Source organism: Microcaecilia unicolor, chromosome 6, assembly GCF_901765095.1.
Source record: "Microcaecilia unicolor chromosome 6, aMicUni1.1, whole genome shotgun sequence".
Classification (NCBI taxonomy): Eukaryota; Metazoa; Chordata; class Amphibia; order Gymnophiona; family Siphonopidae; genus Microcaecilia; species Microcaecilia unicolor.
The window spans coordinates 195,506,143-195,520,938 of record NC_044036.1 but is presented as its reverse complement, the minus strand read 5'-3'; the positions used below and the strand labels follow the sequence as shown (position 1 = coordinate 195,520,938).

The following is a 14,796-nucleotide window of genomic DNA, read 5'->3' as shown; positions in this document are numbered from 1 at the left end:
AACAGATACAGGATCCAGAGAGTAGATTCCACCTGATTGCAGGAGAACTCTGGGGGCTCAATATCTTGCTGGGGAGTGTGTATGCTCCTAAGATCTAAAATTGTGCTTTTTTTTCCTCCAAATTAATGTCCCTTCTGTCTGACTTTGTGGGCTACCAACTACTTCTAGGTGGAGATTTTAATGTTACCACTAATCCACAGGTGGATTGCAGACCAACTAAATGTCCACAAAAGGATTTTGAACATAAAGGGGTTAATTTATTATTAAAGAGCTGGGCCTTGTAGATGCATGGCGTGCATTGCACCCTGATGACAGGGACTTCACATTCTATTCCAGTCCTCATAAACTTATTCTAGACTAGACTAATTGCTGCTTTCAGAATCCCTCTTCTCTAAATTATAGGGGAGTGATATTAAAGACTCAGTTGTTTCTGATCATGCAGTAGTCAAAGGGGACATTTGTTTTATATCTGCTAATACTGACCAAATATGGCTTATTTATTTTTTATTTATTTAGATTTTTCAGTAGTAGCTCAAGGTGAGTTACATTCAGGTACGCTGGATATTTCTCTGTCCCAGGAGGGCTCACAATCTAAGTTTGTACCCGAGGCAATCGAGGGTTAAGTGACTTGCCCAAGATCACAAGGAGCAGCAGCAGGATTTGAACTGGCCACCTCTGGATTGCAAGACCGGTGCTCTAACCACTAGGCCACTCCTCCACTCCCCTAGTCTGTGTCAGAAGTTCAGAACAGAGATTTTCATGATTTCCTCTGTAAAAAATGGTAGGGCTATATGGTTAATAATGATACTGAAGATGTTGGACCAGTAGGTCCTCAGGAATGCGGCTGAGACGGTGATGAGGAGCCACATTTTGGCCTATACAGCTTCTGCAAAGCGGAAGAGAGAGGGGGAACTCTTACAGTTTACCAGAGCATTAAAGAATCTGATCAGAGTCTCACTGATCAGAGTCCGAAATTAGAGACACCAAAGTACATGTTAACCGTATACTCCAGCAAAGAGCTGAGAAAGCTATCTTTTTTCAAAAATACAACTTTTCCAAATGGGGAAGCAAAACAGGCAAACTTCTTGCTTGATTAATGAGAGCCCACAAAACCTCGCATATTATTACCCACATTAAAGATAAGTAAGGTAGGGCATATACATCTCACTCGAATATTTCAAAGACTTTACAAACAACAAAGCCCGTTTCGTGAAAAATGAAACGGGCCCTAGGAAGGCTCTCGTCTAAGCGATTTCTCCTTTCTCCCCTGCCCTCCCCTCCATGTCCAGTGATTCTTCCCACCCCTCCCCTCCCATCCAATCCATGTCCAACGCAGGGGCATAGCCAGACACCCAATTTTGGGTGGGCCTGGGCCCAAGATGGGTGGGCAGAACCCTACCCCATCCCATTCCATCCCATAGGTGATTTGGTCTCTCCTCTCGCCTGCGTGCCATATGGTCTCTCAAATATCCCCCCTCTCCTGCACACCTTTTAAATTTCAGATTTTCACCGGCAGTGAGGAGCAACTAATACACCCTACTCATGTAGGCCCCACATCCTTCCCACTGACGCAGCTTCCTGTTTCCGCATAGGCGGGAATACGTCAGAGGGAAGTCTGTGGGGCATCAGTCACTGCTTCCTGCAAGCGAAGTTCTGCTATTTATAAGGTATGCAGGAGGGACAGTAGTTGGGAGTTTTCAGCTTGGGAATCTCTGCTGGCCACATCATAGGTGTGCTGCTACTGGTGGGCCTGAGCTCAAAGTGGGTGGGCCTGGGCCCACCCAAGCCCACCCTTGGCTACGCCACTGGTCCAACGATTCTCCCTTCCCCTCCCCTACCCTGTCTCCTTTCTGCCGCCCTGCCTTTAATCGTTCATGTTACCTCAGGTCGCAGCGGTGGCAGGCTCGCGTTGCCTCCAGCCTTCCTTCTCAGTGTCCCGCCCTCCTCTGACATCATTTCTTCTTTCCGCGAGGGCGGGACATTGAGAGGGAAGGGAACGCTAGAGGTGAGCTGACAGCATGCTGTTACAAAGCCAGCCAGCCATCCAGGGAAGCAGACTGCCCAATTATTATATAGATATGCAGCACAGGAGGATAATATAGAGAACCGCTCCTTATTTTTTTGAGAATCCAGATCCTCCCTCGCTGACTGACTCTTATCACCGGTGAGGAGATGCAGGTGGTCATTAAGAAATTGAAGCTTGCAAAGACACCAGCACCTAATCGGCTTGGCCCTGAATTGTACAAAATCTTCAGTGATAAGATCCTTCCACCCATGCAGACCATGTTTATGGGACTTCTTCAGGAACCACAAATAGATTCCTTCCAAAACTTAGCCCACGTTGTCGTCTTGCCTAAGCCTGTGAGAGCCCAGACCAACTGGGCTCGTATCGTCCCATTGCCTTATTGAACCAAGAATAACAAATAAATAAAATTGATTATTGTAAGCCACATTGAGCCTGCAAAGAGGTGGGAAAATGTGGGATACAAACGCAATAAATAAATAAAATTTTGGCTGGAATCTTAGTGGCTAGGCTGAATAAATTCCTTCCCATCCTTATACATACCGATCAGGTGGGCTTTATGTCCGGCTGCTATGCCTCCATGAACCTCTGAAGGTTCTGGATGTCCTACAATTCAAACACCATCCATCAGAAAAATCCATGAGTCTGGATGTAGAAAAGGCTTTTGACATGGTGTCTTGGCAACATCTGTTTTGGATTTTGGATAAAGTGGGGTATTCAGGGGCATTTTACTCAATGGTTTGTACCTTGTATACGAATCCTTCTGCACACATTATTAATGGCTGCTTATCTCCCACATTTAATTTACAATGTGGTATGTACCAGGGGTTCCCCTTCTCCCCTCCCCTTTTTTTATCAGCGGAGCTCTTGGCAACCAAACTCTGCTTTGACCCAGAGCTCCAGGAAATTTGGGTGGACACTCGAGTACTGGATTAGCATGTTTGCCAACGACATGCTGTTATATGTAGCATATGCAGATCACTCAGTACCCAGAATTATGCAGTTGATAGCTTTGGGAGCTTTACAGGACTCCAGATTAATTACAACAAAACAGAGGCTCTTCCCTTATGTCTGGCAGTGGGGGCCACTTGGCACCACAGCTTAGGTGTAGGACTGGCTAGGGGCTGTCTGAAATATTTGGGTATCATCCTTAGCCTAGTTGCTCATATCATTTACACGGGTGGCATTGCCATGTTTTAAATATGGCCATGAGGCTTCCGAAAGTAGTCTTGCGAGACTGCCATCGGAAGTCTCTACAGCCATTTTTTCAACAGGTTGGCGCTGACCGTGGCGCAGAAGAGCAAACAAGACAGAGTAGCAGCAGTGGGCAGGAAAGAGCAGGATTCTTTCCTGCCCCTGCAGCCACCACTACACCACCAGGGCGGGCGGGTCCTTCAAGGTAGGACTGTGTAGTGTGTGGGGGAAGGGGATGGCGGCTACAGCGGCAACTGCAGTAGGGTGGGGGGGGGGCAGCAGGTTTTGCCACAGTATAAGACAAACCAATGAACTGCATTGGGGCTTATAGCCCATTTAGTTATGTTTAAACAAATGAGAGATCTGCATGAAAGAAAATATTTTTATTATTTTGACTTATGAAAACCACTTGTCCCTTGTTCTCATATGATGAACATTTTCAGAAAAAAACGGAGAGCAAGCTTCACATGACCTAGTATGCTGAAAATGACAACCTGTGGATCATAAACAGTATGCAGCATCCTTAATATGTCTGTATTGATGGAGGGACCTGCCCCCATGTATAGGGATGTATGCTGGCGTTACAACAAAGGAAGCTAGTCTACTACCAACTGCAGTTTTCATCAATGTTGCACTACTTGCTCCAAGCTACACCCTGCAACCCACTGCCCCAAGAAGTCCTCATTGGAGCCAGCTGTCACCGAAAAGTAGTGATCTATTCCTCTTGGTTTTGAATTTTATGGGGGGTTAAATGTTCTCCCCAGGTTCTGTCTGGTAATGCCGTTCGGTTTTCCACTTACCAGAGAGAACCTCTAGAAGGCTAACCATGTAATCATCTGACTCCTTATTTGTGTGGGAGTATGGAAGTACTTCTTAATATCCATTCAAACCCAAAAGAATAGTTACACAGAATGTAACAAAGGAGGGGGAGAAGATTGGTCCGCAGGGCAGCATGCCTTTGGAGTTCTCCACCTTGCTTACATTTGCTGTGAGTTTTTATACCCTTCTGTTTGCATTCAAATCAATAGGCTCTCATACACTCCTATGATAACCTTGTTTACGCAGATGACCCCCCTTTTCACACCTAACCGCAGATGCTCCTCCAGATACTCTCCCTCCTTTTCAAACAGATGGTCCAAACTGTCTCCAACTGCAACCTTTCCAAATTTCCCTGTTCTGTTACTTATTTCTGGACTTCCCTGTTCTGTCCTCAACACCTGGTGATCTTGGGTACTTTCCAACTTTTTTTTTGTTCTTGAGTTAGGGACATTTCACAACTTATCAACTGTCAGTGTGACTGTCAGAAACTTCTAATTTCTCTGATACAGACACGCTATTTGATTTTTAACTTGGCCAAAGTTTTCAACAGGCCTGGTCCTTCAGGCTTAGCCTCCCACCATTCCAGTAGTGGCCCTTGGCTGTACCATATTTCTACAGTTTCTACAACCACTTGAGTAGAACTGATAAAGCATTAGCTGGACACATACCCTAGAAGAAATGACACTCGGATCATTCTGGTTGGTTTCACTACCAGTTCGCCAGCTGCCAATGAGGTCCCATGGCAGACATGCATGAGTGTGTCAATGGTCCAACAAAATATAACAGGAATGAACATTTCCAATGCTATTGGGACCACCTTTATTGCTTTCGTCTGGTGGCAGCATACCAGAATACATGAGTCATAAGGTGAACACCTCCATCTCTTAAGTGGCATAGAGTGCTACCTCAGGTAAATGTCTTCTATCTGGGCAGAGACCTGGGAGATACAGATGCAGAAGAACATTATCTGGAGTCTACTTCTCCTTGTTCTGTTTATCTGAGGTTCTCCAGTTCACTCAAAGCTTCCCTTGCACTTGTGTGGGGACTTCAGTTGATGGCTGCTTCTGCACAGTCAGTTCTCTTATCCCCTGGACATTCTTAGCACAGTGGCATTATGCATGACCTGCAAAGCCTTCCAGATAGACATAGCAACTGCCAGGATTGTGCATTAACATTTTTCTAAGCAGAGATCCAGGCCTACTACATTGTTAAAGACTTCCACTTCACAGTTGTAGGGCAAAACCATTCCTTCCTTCCTTCCTTCCTTCTCCTTGCAGCACCAGCAATTTCAACGTACTCATTCTGAAAAGGACATACTCAATTGCCATGAAAAGATTCCTTTAAAGGAGAACATCGTTTTCAGTTGCGAGTCATTACTTGTATAGTAGTAGTGTAATAGCTTCTTTCAAACTTAGAAGTTTTGGTATTGTCCTGCTATGCCTGATTACTTCACCATATTGTTGTGCTCAGTTAATCACATGGTGATAGCTACACCTAATATGTTCTTTATTTCATATAAGAACTTCTTATATTGTTCAATTAGCGCTTTTGATTTAAACAGCGTTTTCTTCTCTATGTATTCACTGAAATGCCCTTTGATGATGATGGGTTGCATTTCTATTAGAATGTTACAGTAGATTTTTGAGGATGATACCAAATGTTGTAACAGAGTAGACACTCTGGAGGGAGTGGAAAACATGAAAAAGGATCTGCAGAAGCTAGAAGAATGGTCTAGTGTTTGCCAATCAAAATTCAATGCAAAGAAGTGCAGAGTGATGCTCTTAGGGAAGAGAAATCCAAGGGAGCCATATGTGCTAGGAGGTTAGAGGCTGATATGCAGGTAAATGCCCGCGGCGCAGAAGAGCAAAGCAGAGACGGAGTAGTGGCAGCGGGTAGAAAAGAGTGGGATTCTTTCCTGCTCCTGCAGCTGCAGAGACCACTACACCACCACGGCAGGCAGGCAGGCCCTTCAAGTTAAGACTGCAGAGTGTGAGAGAGGAGGGTTGTGGTATATGGGAGGGGGATTGCAGCAACGGAGGCAACTGTGGTGGTAGGGGGTGCACTTTTTGGCACAGTATAAGACAAACCAGTGGACTGCATTAGGGGATTATAGCCCATGTAGTTATGTTTAAACAAATAAGAAATCTGCATGAAATAAAATATTTTTATTATTTTGACTTACGAAAACCACTTGTCCCTGAAATATGCTCAAAACAGAATAATCCATTTGTAGAAAAGAGATGAGGTGAAAATGTGATTCCATGTGCTCTAATGAAAGTAAAGTTTAATTTTGCTGCCAATCTTTATAACACCAGGGTTTCCAAAGCAGATTACAGCAACAGTTAAGATGAACCCATCAGTAAACAGGATATCCTCACTGAAATTTGACCATCTATTACTGTATTGTATAGAACAGTGTAGAAAAAGGAGCATAAAATATAGCCTTTATTAGTGCTGTTTCCACCAGCTACAATAATTTTTTAAGCAGTTATAGTGATATTCAAATTTTATCTTCATATGGGAAGATTTCAAATAAATTAAAAAGCTGTCGAGTAAAATTTTAAAAAAGCAACTTTTGTTGTTCACCTTCTGAGGCACTGGACTGGAGAAGTGGGGAGGGAGAAAAGAGAAGCTGGACCTGGGAGGGGGGTGGCAACTGATAGTTTGCAGCAGAGCACCAGAGACCTTAGCACTGGCCTTGCTAGCAACTACTGTGTACTGATACAAACCTATATATGGAGCCCAGGATATGATGCACCTCTGTTTTTATTATGTCCTTGAATTAGGCAGGAGCATCAAGGCCTTATGCTCTTGATGTTTTCTCTTTTCATGAGTTTTAAGTATATTTTGTTTTGACTTAATTTGATTTGAATTAATTTTTGTATTATTTTAACTCCTTCCTCATTGCAAATTTTTCTTTCAGCCCATTAAACCTTCTGGGCTCTGATCACCACTCATCAACATCTCTCTCCTCACATGCATCCAGTGAGACAGGGAACCTCGTCATCTTAACAGATGGCTCAGTAGGGGAGACCTCTGAGGACATGTATCAAATGCAGGTGAGTCTGGAGTAGTAGTAGCAGAAACTGCCCCCCACACATATGCTAATTTATTTTAAGAAACATATATAATTGTTTATATACAGTTAATACATGATAGTCACCTGTTCAAATCAATGTACTATATATATATATATATACACACACACACACACACAATGTACTAGATATATATACACACACACACACAGTGTACTATATATATATATATGTGTGTGTGTGTGTGTATAGACAGAATAAAAGTGTATTAAAAGTGCAAAGGAATATGCTATTACAAGTTGTACCTACACCCCAAGCATGACTCCATAGTTTCTAAATGGTTTTAATAACTGGAAGTCAAAGCATCAAATCTTAAACTCAAAGAATGTGTTCAGAGTGACATAACATAATTTCCTGATTTCACAGCATACAGATATAGTTCTGATACACGAGTTCCCATTGTACCATGGAAGGTAACTGAGGAATAACACAGAACCACAACAATACATCAAGAGCATTAAATGTACCCTTTCCAAGGATTTCTATGCAATGTGGAACTGAGGGGTGGTGGTGGCAGGTTACTTAATATGGGCAACAGACTGATTTGGCTACATTTCAAGCTAAGTGCACAGCCTGATGAAGCATTAACAAAGCACCACCTTAAATGATTGAACCCTCTTGCTCTGTCCAGAACCCTCCTTCCTCAAGAAAGCTTGGGACAAATGTAGAATCTGTAACAACATTTAACATAGTAACGTAGTAGATAACGGCAGAAAAAGACCTGCATGGTTCATCCAGTCTGCCCAACAAGATAAACTCATATGTGCTACTTTTTGTGTATACCCTACCTTGATTTGTACCTGTCTTCAGGGCACAGACCGTATAAGTCTGCCCAGCACTATCCCCACCTCCCAACCACCAGCCCCGCCTCCCACCACCGGCTCTGGCACAGACCGTATAAGTCTGCCCAGCATTATCCCTGCCTCCCAACCACCAGCCCCGGCACAGACCTTATAAGTCTGCCCAGCACTATCCCCGCCTCCCAACCACTGGCTCTGCCACCCAATCTCGGCTAAGCTCCTGAGGATCCATTCCTTCTGAACAGGATTCCTTTTTGTTTATCCCACGCATGTTTGAATTCTGTTACCGTTTTCATTTCCACCACCTCCCGCGGGAGGGCATTCCAAGCATCCACCACTCTCTCCGTGAAGAAATACTTCCTGACATTTTTCTTGAGTCTGCCCCCCTTCAATCTCATTTCATGCCCTCTAGTTCTATCGCCTTCCCCTCTCCGGAAAAGGTTCATTTGCGGATTAATACCTTTCAAATATTTGAACGTCTGTATCATATCACCCCTGTTTCTCCTTTCCTCCAGGGTATACATGTTCAGGTCAACAAGTCTCTCCTTATATGTCTTGTAACGCAAATCCCATACCATTCACGTAGCTTTTCTGTGCACCGCTTCCATTTTTTTAACATCCTTCGCAAGATACGGCCTCCAAAACTGAACACAATACTCCAGGTGGGGCTCACCAACGTCTTATACAGGGGTATTAAAACCTCTTTTCTTCTGCTGGTCACACCTCTCTCTATACAGCCTAGCAATCTTCTAGCTACGGCCACCGCTTTGTCACACTGTTTCGTCACCTTCAGGTCCTCAGATACTGTAGCAAATCAAGGGTTCGGATATTGCTTTAAAGATTGTTTATTCACACATCAATAGACACACACATATTACATAACACTCTTATGCAGTTCACACATCAATAGGCACCCACATATTACATAACACTCTTATGCAGTATACATACATCACCACAGGATTGTAGCCTTCATCCGAGCTGCACATCAATCGGGGAAGCACCGATGACCACCCAGAGATTCTGCGGGACAATTCCACACTGGAAAGAGGCATCCCTCCAACCAGGTACAGAGCTTCTGTTTCAGCCAGGGCTTCCCCTCTTTTTATAACAGCTCACAAACAAGCGTGCCTAGAACAGAACAATGAGTGGCCAATCTGCATTCCTCTCTCCCAGGCACCCTCTGATGAAAATACCAGCCTTTGGACTTGTTTCTCAGCACAGTCCTGTAGTGAGTTACCCACCGCAACGGAGCGTTGTGGTAGCAACCTGTCAAACAAATATTCTGGTAGCAACAGGTCAAAACAAACATTCTGCATGTCAGAAAACAAATATTCTGGGTCAGCATAAGTATCATATAATAAGTATTATACTCCAACACATTCCACCTCTTGATACCTATGCTGACAGAAGTATACATGGTATTATGGACCGTTCCTGCTGGAGGATGCCAAATTTTACATGTAAGAATACAATTCCATACCACCAAAGCAATACTAAGTAATAAAACTATTAGTAATGGATGTGCAAGCCATTGGAGAAATTTATCTGCTCCAGGAGAATGACCAGTTAACAGATCCCACCAATGATGTTGCAATTTGCTCCGAACATTTTCAGTGACTAGGAGAATGTGGGTTTTATTTAACTGGGCATCCACCTTCATAATACACAGAGTTTGATTAGTGTCCTCTAAATACTGATGTACAATCTTGGGTTAACATATAACAGAGGAGCACGGAAGAAACTATACATATAGATTGTGGAGGTGCTTATCTGTATATCCGAGAAAAAGAAATATTTAGCACCCTTCCACCAAAATACTGATATATTACTATAACATTGGCTAACCACCATATTCCCTAAAAATGGATTATGTTGTACGGTCGAGCTATTAGCTGTGGTAACGCATACCATCTGAGCAGATATCTCTACAAGCATTTCATAATCTTTGGGGTACACCGTGAAGGTACATTCACCAAAACGAGGTGATAAGCATGGTTCATATAAAGGTGTTTGTAAAGGACAAATCAATCTATTTAAACTAAAAATACAATATGATAGATCGTAAGTATTATTATACCTAGTGATATACTGTCCCTTTACATGTGGACTCCAAAATTCTAATTGTGCATTCTGTTGATCAATAATAGGTACAATATAATATTTACATAAATCTCTGTATTCTGAATTGCATAAACATGCAGTTCTCTAGTACAATAGTGCATATTGGAGACTGTAAGACTATTCTGAGGTACCAACCAAACCTCTCCACACCAATACTTACCAAACAGGGTTTGCAAATGGGTATGCATCCCCATCTGCAAAGCCATCTGAAAATTATCTCTCTGTTGAATAGCATACAGTACCTGCAAGGTACACCATGTGTACTTCAAAGCCTTTGTGACATTCGTCCATGAATCATTTTGAAACATAAAGTCCTGCTGAAATAAACGATTATGTCCTTCCATTGCTGGTAACACCAATTGTCCCAGTGATGGAATAGCAGGCATCCAATTCGCTAAAATATTCAATTCTTCGTATAAGTCCTTCTCTAAGTAATGTAATTTGTTATACAAAGTGTCAGTGTCTACAGTATTTAACACTCCCAACCCAGTACCAACAGTTCCTAAAATGGTATCATACCAAGCCCTCCGATACCGTGTACAATGTGGCATCTTAGGGAAAGTGATGTTATACGTTAAGATCATGCGCTGATGCTTCATTGACATATTTTTACAAGTTTGTGGTAGACGCATTACGCGGGAAGATAACATACTCGGTTCCTGTTTCCAGAAAACATGCAAGAAGTCCATCCATGTACTTCGGTTAGTAATTGGGGTGGCATTTGCGAACACCCATTCCCCGGTCCGGTTTATCACTATTAAATCTTTCTTGCACATATTACAACCCTTTAAAAATAATAGCTTTTGTGTCCTGTTCCAATGAATCCATTGTTGATCTCGGAAGCCAGCTCGCTGTACACACCCCGTTCAGTGTGTATTATTCAAGATAGTCAAATTGAGGGTGACATTAGTTACCAACAACACACGACCCTGCACCTTCCATAGTGAGCTATTGTCAACAGTAACATTCATAATAAGGCAGCTGGTAGTACAAGTGTAGTTATCTTGAGTCAGCATCTTGTTCTCCGAATTCTTCCACCAATAGTGGACCACGTTCATTTGGTTGAGGATTTCTGTCGCCGGTATCCAGGTATACACTAGTGGGTAACCATCCAAAAGGAGTAGGACAACGTACTACAAAGGATAAACAACAAGCATGTTATTTCTCGCAAATAACAACGATCTATGGGAACATTATGCAACTGTGAATCACCAGGCTTAACAATAGCCATTGTGCCATCTTGTCCTCTGGCCACCACCTCAGCTGGCATAGGAGGCTTGAGCTCCAGTAGGGTCCTTAACCCAAACCTTCTGTCCAAGTTGCAAATCCGTGGATCCAAAACCAGCCACTCCGCGAGTAGTGGATCGTACAGGTGGCAAAATGTTTTGTGGTGTGGTGGTATTGATACTAATTATCACTACTTGAGCAATACGATCTCCTGGATTGATATTAAATACTTCTGCAGAACCATTATACAGTAGAACCTGTATCTCCCCTTGATAATCTGCATCAATAACACCACCAAGGACAGTTAAACCACGCATAGCAAGACTAGAGCGGGAACAAAGCTGACCATAACAATCATCAGGAATCTGCAATCCTAACCCAGTGTAAATGCGGGTAATAGAACCTGGGGGACAAGTATAGGAGTACGGAGTACTAAGATCACAACCCGCCGCACCACTGGAGTGATGGAGGAGGGGCGGGGTCTGTTCATGCAAAGGCCAATAGGCATATTGAGACACTGAGGCCATAGTGATGGTCAAATGAGGTGTGAGCATGCGCATCAAGAGGGTTTCATCAGGACCCACTGGACGGTTATTAAGGAGCTGTATGGCATCATGGAGGTATGACATCCAGCCTTGTAAAGTACGAGTAGGTGTCAATTTGCGTATACTGTGCTTCAGTAAACCATTCATACGCTCTACTAATCCAGCTGACTGAGGATACTAAGGAATGTGATAAATCCGTTCAATGTTATACTCAGTACAAAAACTGGTGAGCAATTTATTTTTTCAATAAAACAACAGTATTCTGTGCAGTTCACTGGCTTCCAATCCGATACCGCATTCAGTTCAAGCTTCTCCTTCTTACCTACAAATGTACTCAGTCTGCTGCCCCTCACTACCTCTCTACCCTCATCTCCCCTTATGTTCCCACCCGAAACCTCCGTTTACAGGACAAATCCCTCCTCTTAGTACCCTTCTCCACCACTGCCAACTCCAGGCTCTGCCCATTCTGCCTCGCCTCACCCTATGCCTGGAACAACCTTCCTGAGCCCTTACATCAAGCCTCCTCCCTGCCCATCTTCAAGTCTTTGCTTAAAGCCCACCTCTTCAATGCTGCCTTCGGCACCTAACTCTTACCTTCAGGATATCCAGACTGCCCCAATTTGACTGCCCCTATCAAACTGACTATTCACTTGTCCTTTAGATTGTAAGCTCTTTGAGCAGGGACTGTCCTTTTATGTTAAATTGTACAGCGCTGCGTAACCCTAGTAGCGCTTTAGAAATGTTAAGTAGTAGTAGTAGTAGTAGTTGCCCTGCGACAGGGATGTACAACCAGGAAACCTGAAAAGGTATCCACAGCGACACAGACATATTGGCATCCTTTAGACAAAGGTAAAGGGCCAATGTAATCAATCTGCCAGATTTGACTAGGCAACTTTCCGCGGGCCAAATGACCTCACACTGGATGGGGTACCGGATGTTTAGTCAAATGTTGGCAGATTGGACAATGTGCAATAATATCTTTAATGAGTGAAGTGGTGAGTGCTAACCCACGCTGTCGTGCCCAATGCAGTGTGGCTTGTTCGCCCATATGTCCACTTTTTTGGTGTGCCCATTGCGCCAAACCTCTCTCTTGCGAATCCCCAGGAATAGGCACAGAATCTGTTCCAGTGACGACATCAACAGGTGAAATCTTAGACAATTTGTCTGTCTGTTGGTTATAAAGATGATCAGAGGTTAAAGGAGAAACATGTGCATCAACATGAAAAACAGTAACCTTCGTATTGGAAAGCATTTGTACAATCTCCTTCCAGAGTTCTGCACTCCATACCTGTTTTGAATAAATATTCCAATTATTTTGTTTCCAAATGGGCCACCAGGTAGTTAAGCCATTGGCTACTGCCCAGGAATCTGTGTAAATATGTGCGTGAGATAGTTGCTGCTTAAGAACTAAATAAATAGCATAAAGTTCTGCATATTGGCTACTCTGTCCCTGCCCTGTAACTTCTAGTATTTTACCTGAAAGTGGATGAAAGGCAACACTCCGCCAATGACGGACTGATCCGATATACTTGGCGGAGCCATCAGTAAACCAGGCATGCCGCTTATTCTCATCTGAAAGCTCATCGTATGGGCATCCCCATGGAATTCCGGAACCTGAAATAGGTAGAAGTACGTAAGTTCCCTCTTCCGCTAAAGAGACAGCCATGACTTTTTCATGCAACTGTGAGAGACCTGAAATACCAGTAGTGACCCGGTCTTGTATGTACCATTTCCATTTTATAATGGAACTTTCCTGTGCATGGCCAATACGATGTGTTTTTGGTGAACTACGATTCCACGCCATAATCAGTATTTCTGGCCGCATTTGAACTTCATGCCCTATGGTCCGTTGTTCTGTTTCCACTAATGCCCAATAACAAGCTAGTAATTGGCGTTCAAAGGGAGTGTATCGAGCAGCAGTATCGGGTAATTTCTTACTCCAAAAACCCAAAGGCACCCTTTGCCCATCCTGCTTCTGCCATAGACTCCAATTGGCATATTCCCTGGTGACTGATACTTGCAGTTCCACCTCTACATTCTCCCTAATAGGCCAAAGACTCAGACTTTGCTGAACAACAGACTTGGCCTGTTCAAATGCTTTCTGTTGCATCTCGCACCATTCAAAATTATGTTTCTTCCTTGTTACTTGATATAGTGGGCGTAAGACCTGACCCAGATGGGGAATATGCTTACGCCAAAACCCAAACAATCCAAAAAACTGCTGAGTCTGTTGTTTAGTAGTGGGAACTTGAAATTCAACAATCTTTTACCTTGCTTTCTCTGTTATTTCCTGTTTCCCCTGATTCCAATGAATCCCCCAAAATTTCACAGACTGGGAGGGACCCTGAATCTTATGAGGATTAATTTCCCATCCACAGTCTCGCATATGCTGCACCACCTGCTGCAGTGCAGTGGCTACTTCAGACTCAGAATCCCCCTGAACTATTATATCATCAATATAATGTGATGTCTGGATATTAACAGATAGTTTACAAGAGTCCAAATGTTGGGCTACTACACGATGACAGATAGTAGGACTATGTACCCACCCTTGTGGCAAACGGGTAAATGTGTATTGTCGCCCTTTCCATGTAAATGCAAATTGATCCTAATATTTCTTTTTTAAAGGAATAGTGAAAAACGCATTGGCAAGATCTATTACTGCGTACCAAGTACCCTTCCTTCCCTGAATTGTTTCTATCAAGGTCACGATATCTGGGACCGCGGCATGCAAAGGTGGAGTCACTTTGTTCAACTCCCGATAGTCCACTGTCATGCGCCACGTCCCATCTGCTTTGCGGACTGGCCACACCGGGTTATTCCACTGCGTGGTAGTAGGAACCAAAACCCCTACTTCCAATAAATCTCTAATTGTGGCCTCTATCTCCTCCAACCCCCCTGGAATGCGATACTGCTTCATGGCTACAACCCGTGTGGCTGGGGGAATATCAATGGGCTCATCCACT

At 43.5% G+C, this 14,796-nt stretch overlaps 1 protein-coding gene across 1 annotated transcript in view; it reads left to right on the top strand.

Moving 5' to 3' along the window:
• The window catches only part of DOCK3 (dedicator of cytokinesis 3), an 873,576-nt gene that overhangs the window by 781,616 nt on the left and 77,164 nt on the right, over positions 1 to 14,796 (top strand). Inside the window, exon 47 of the mRNA XM_030206787.1 lies at positions 6,960 to 7,095. Coding sequence (XP_030062647.1) covers positions 6,960 to 7,095 — 136 coding nt within the window. The remainder of the gene's footprint in view (positions 1 to 6,959; positions 7,096 to 14,796) is intronic.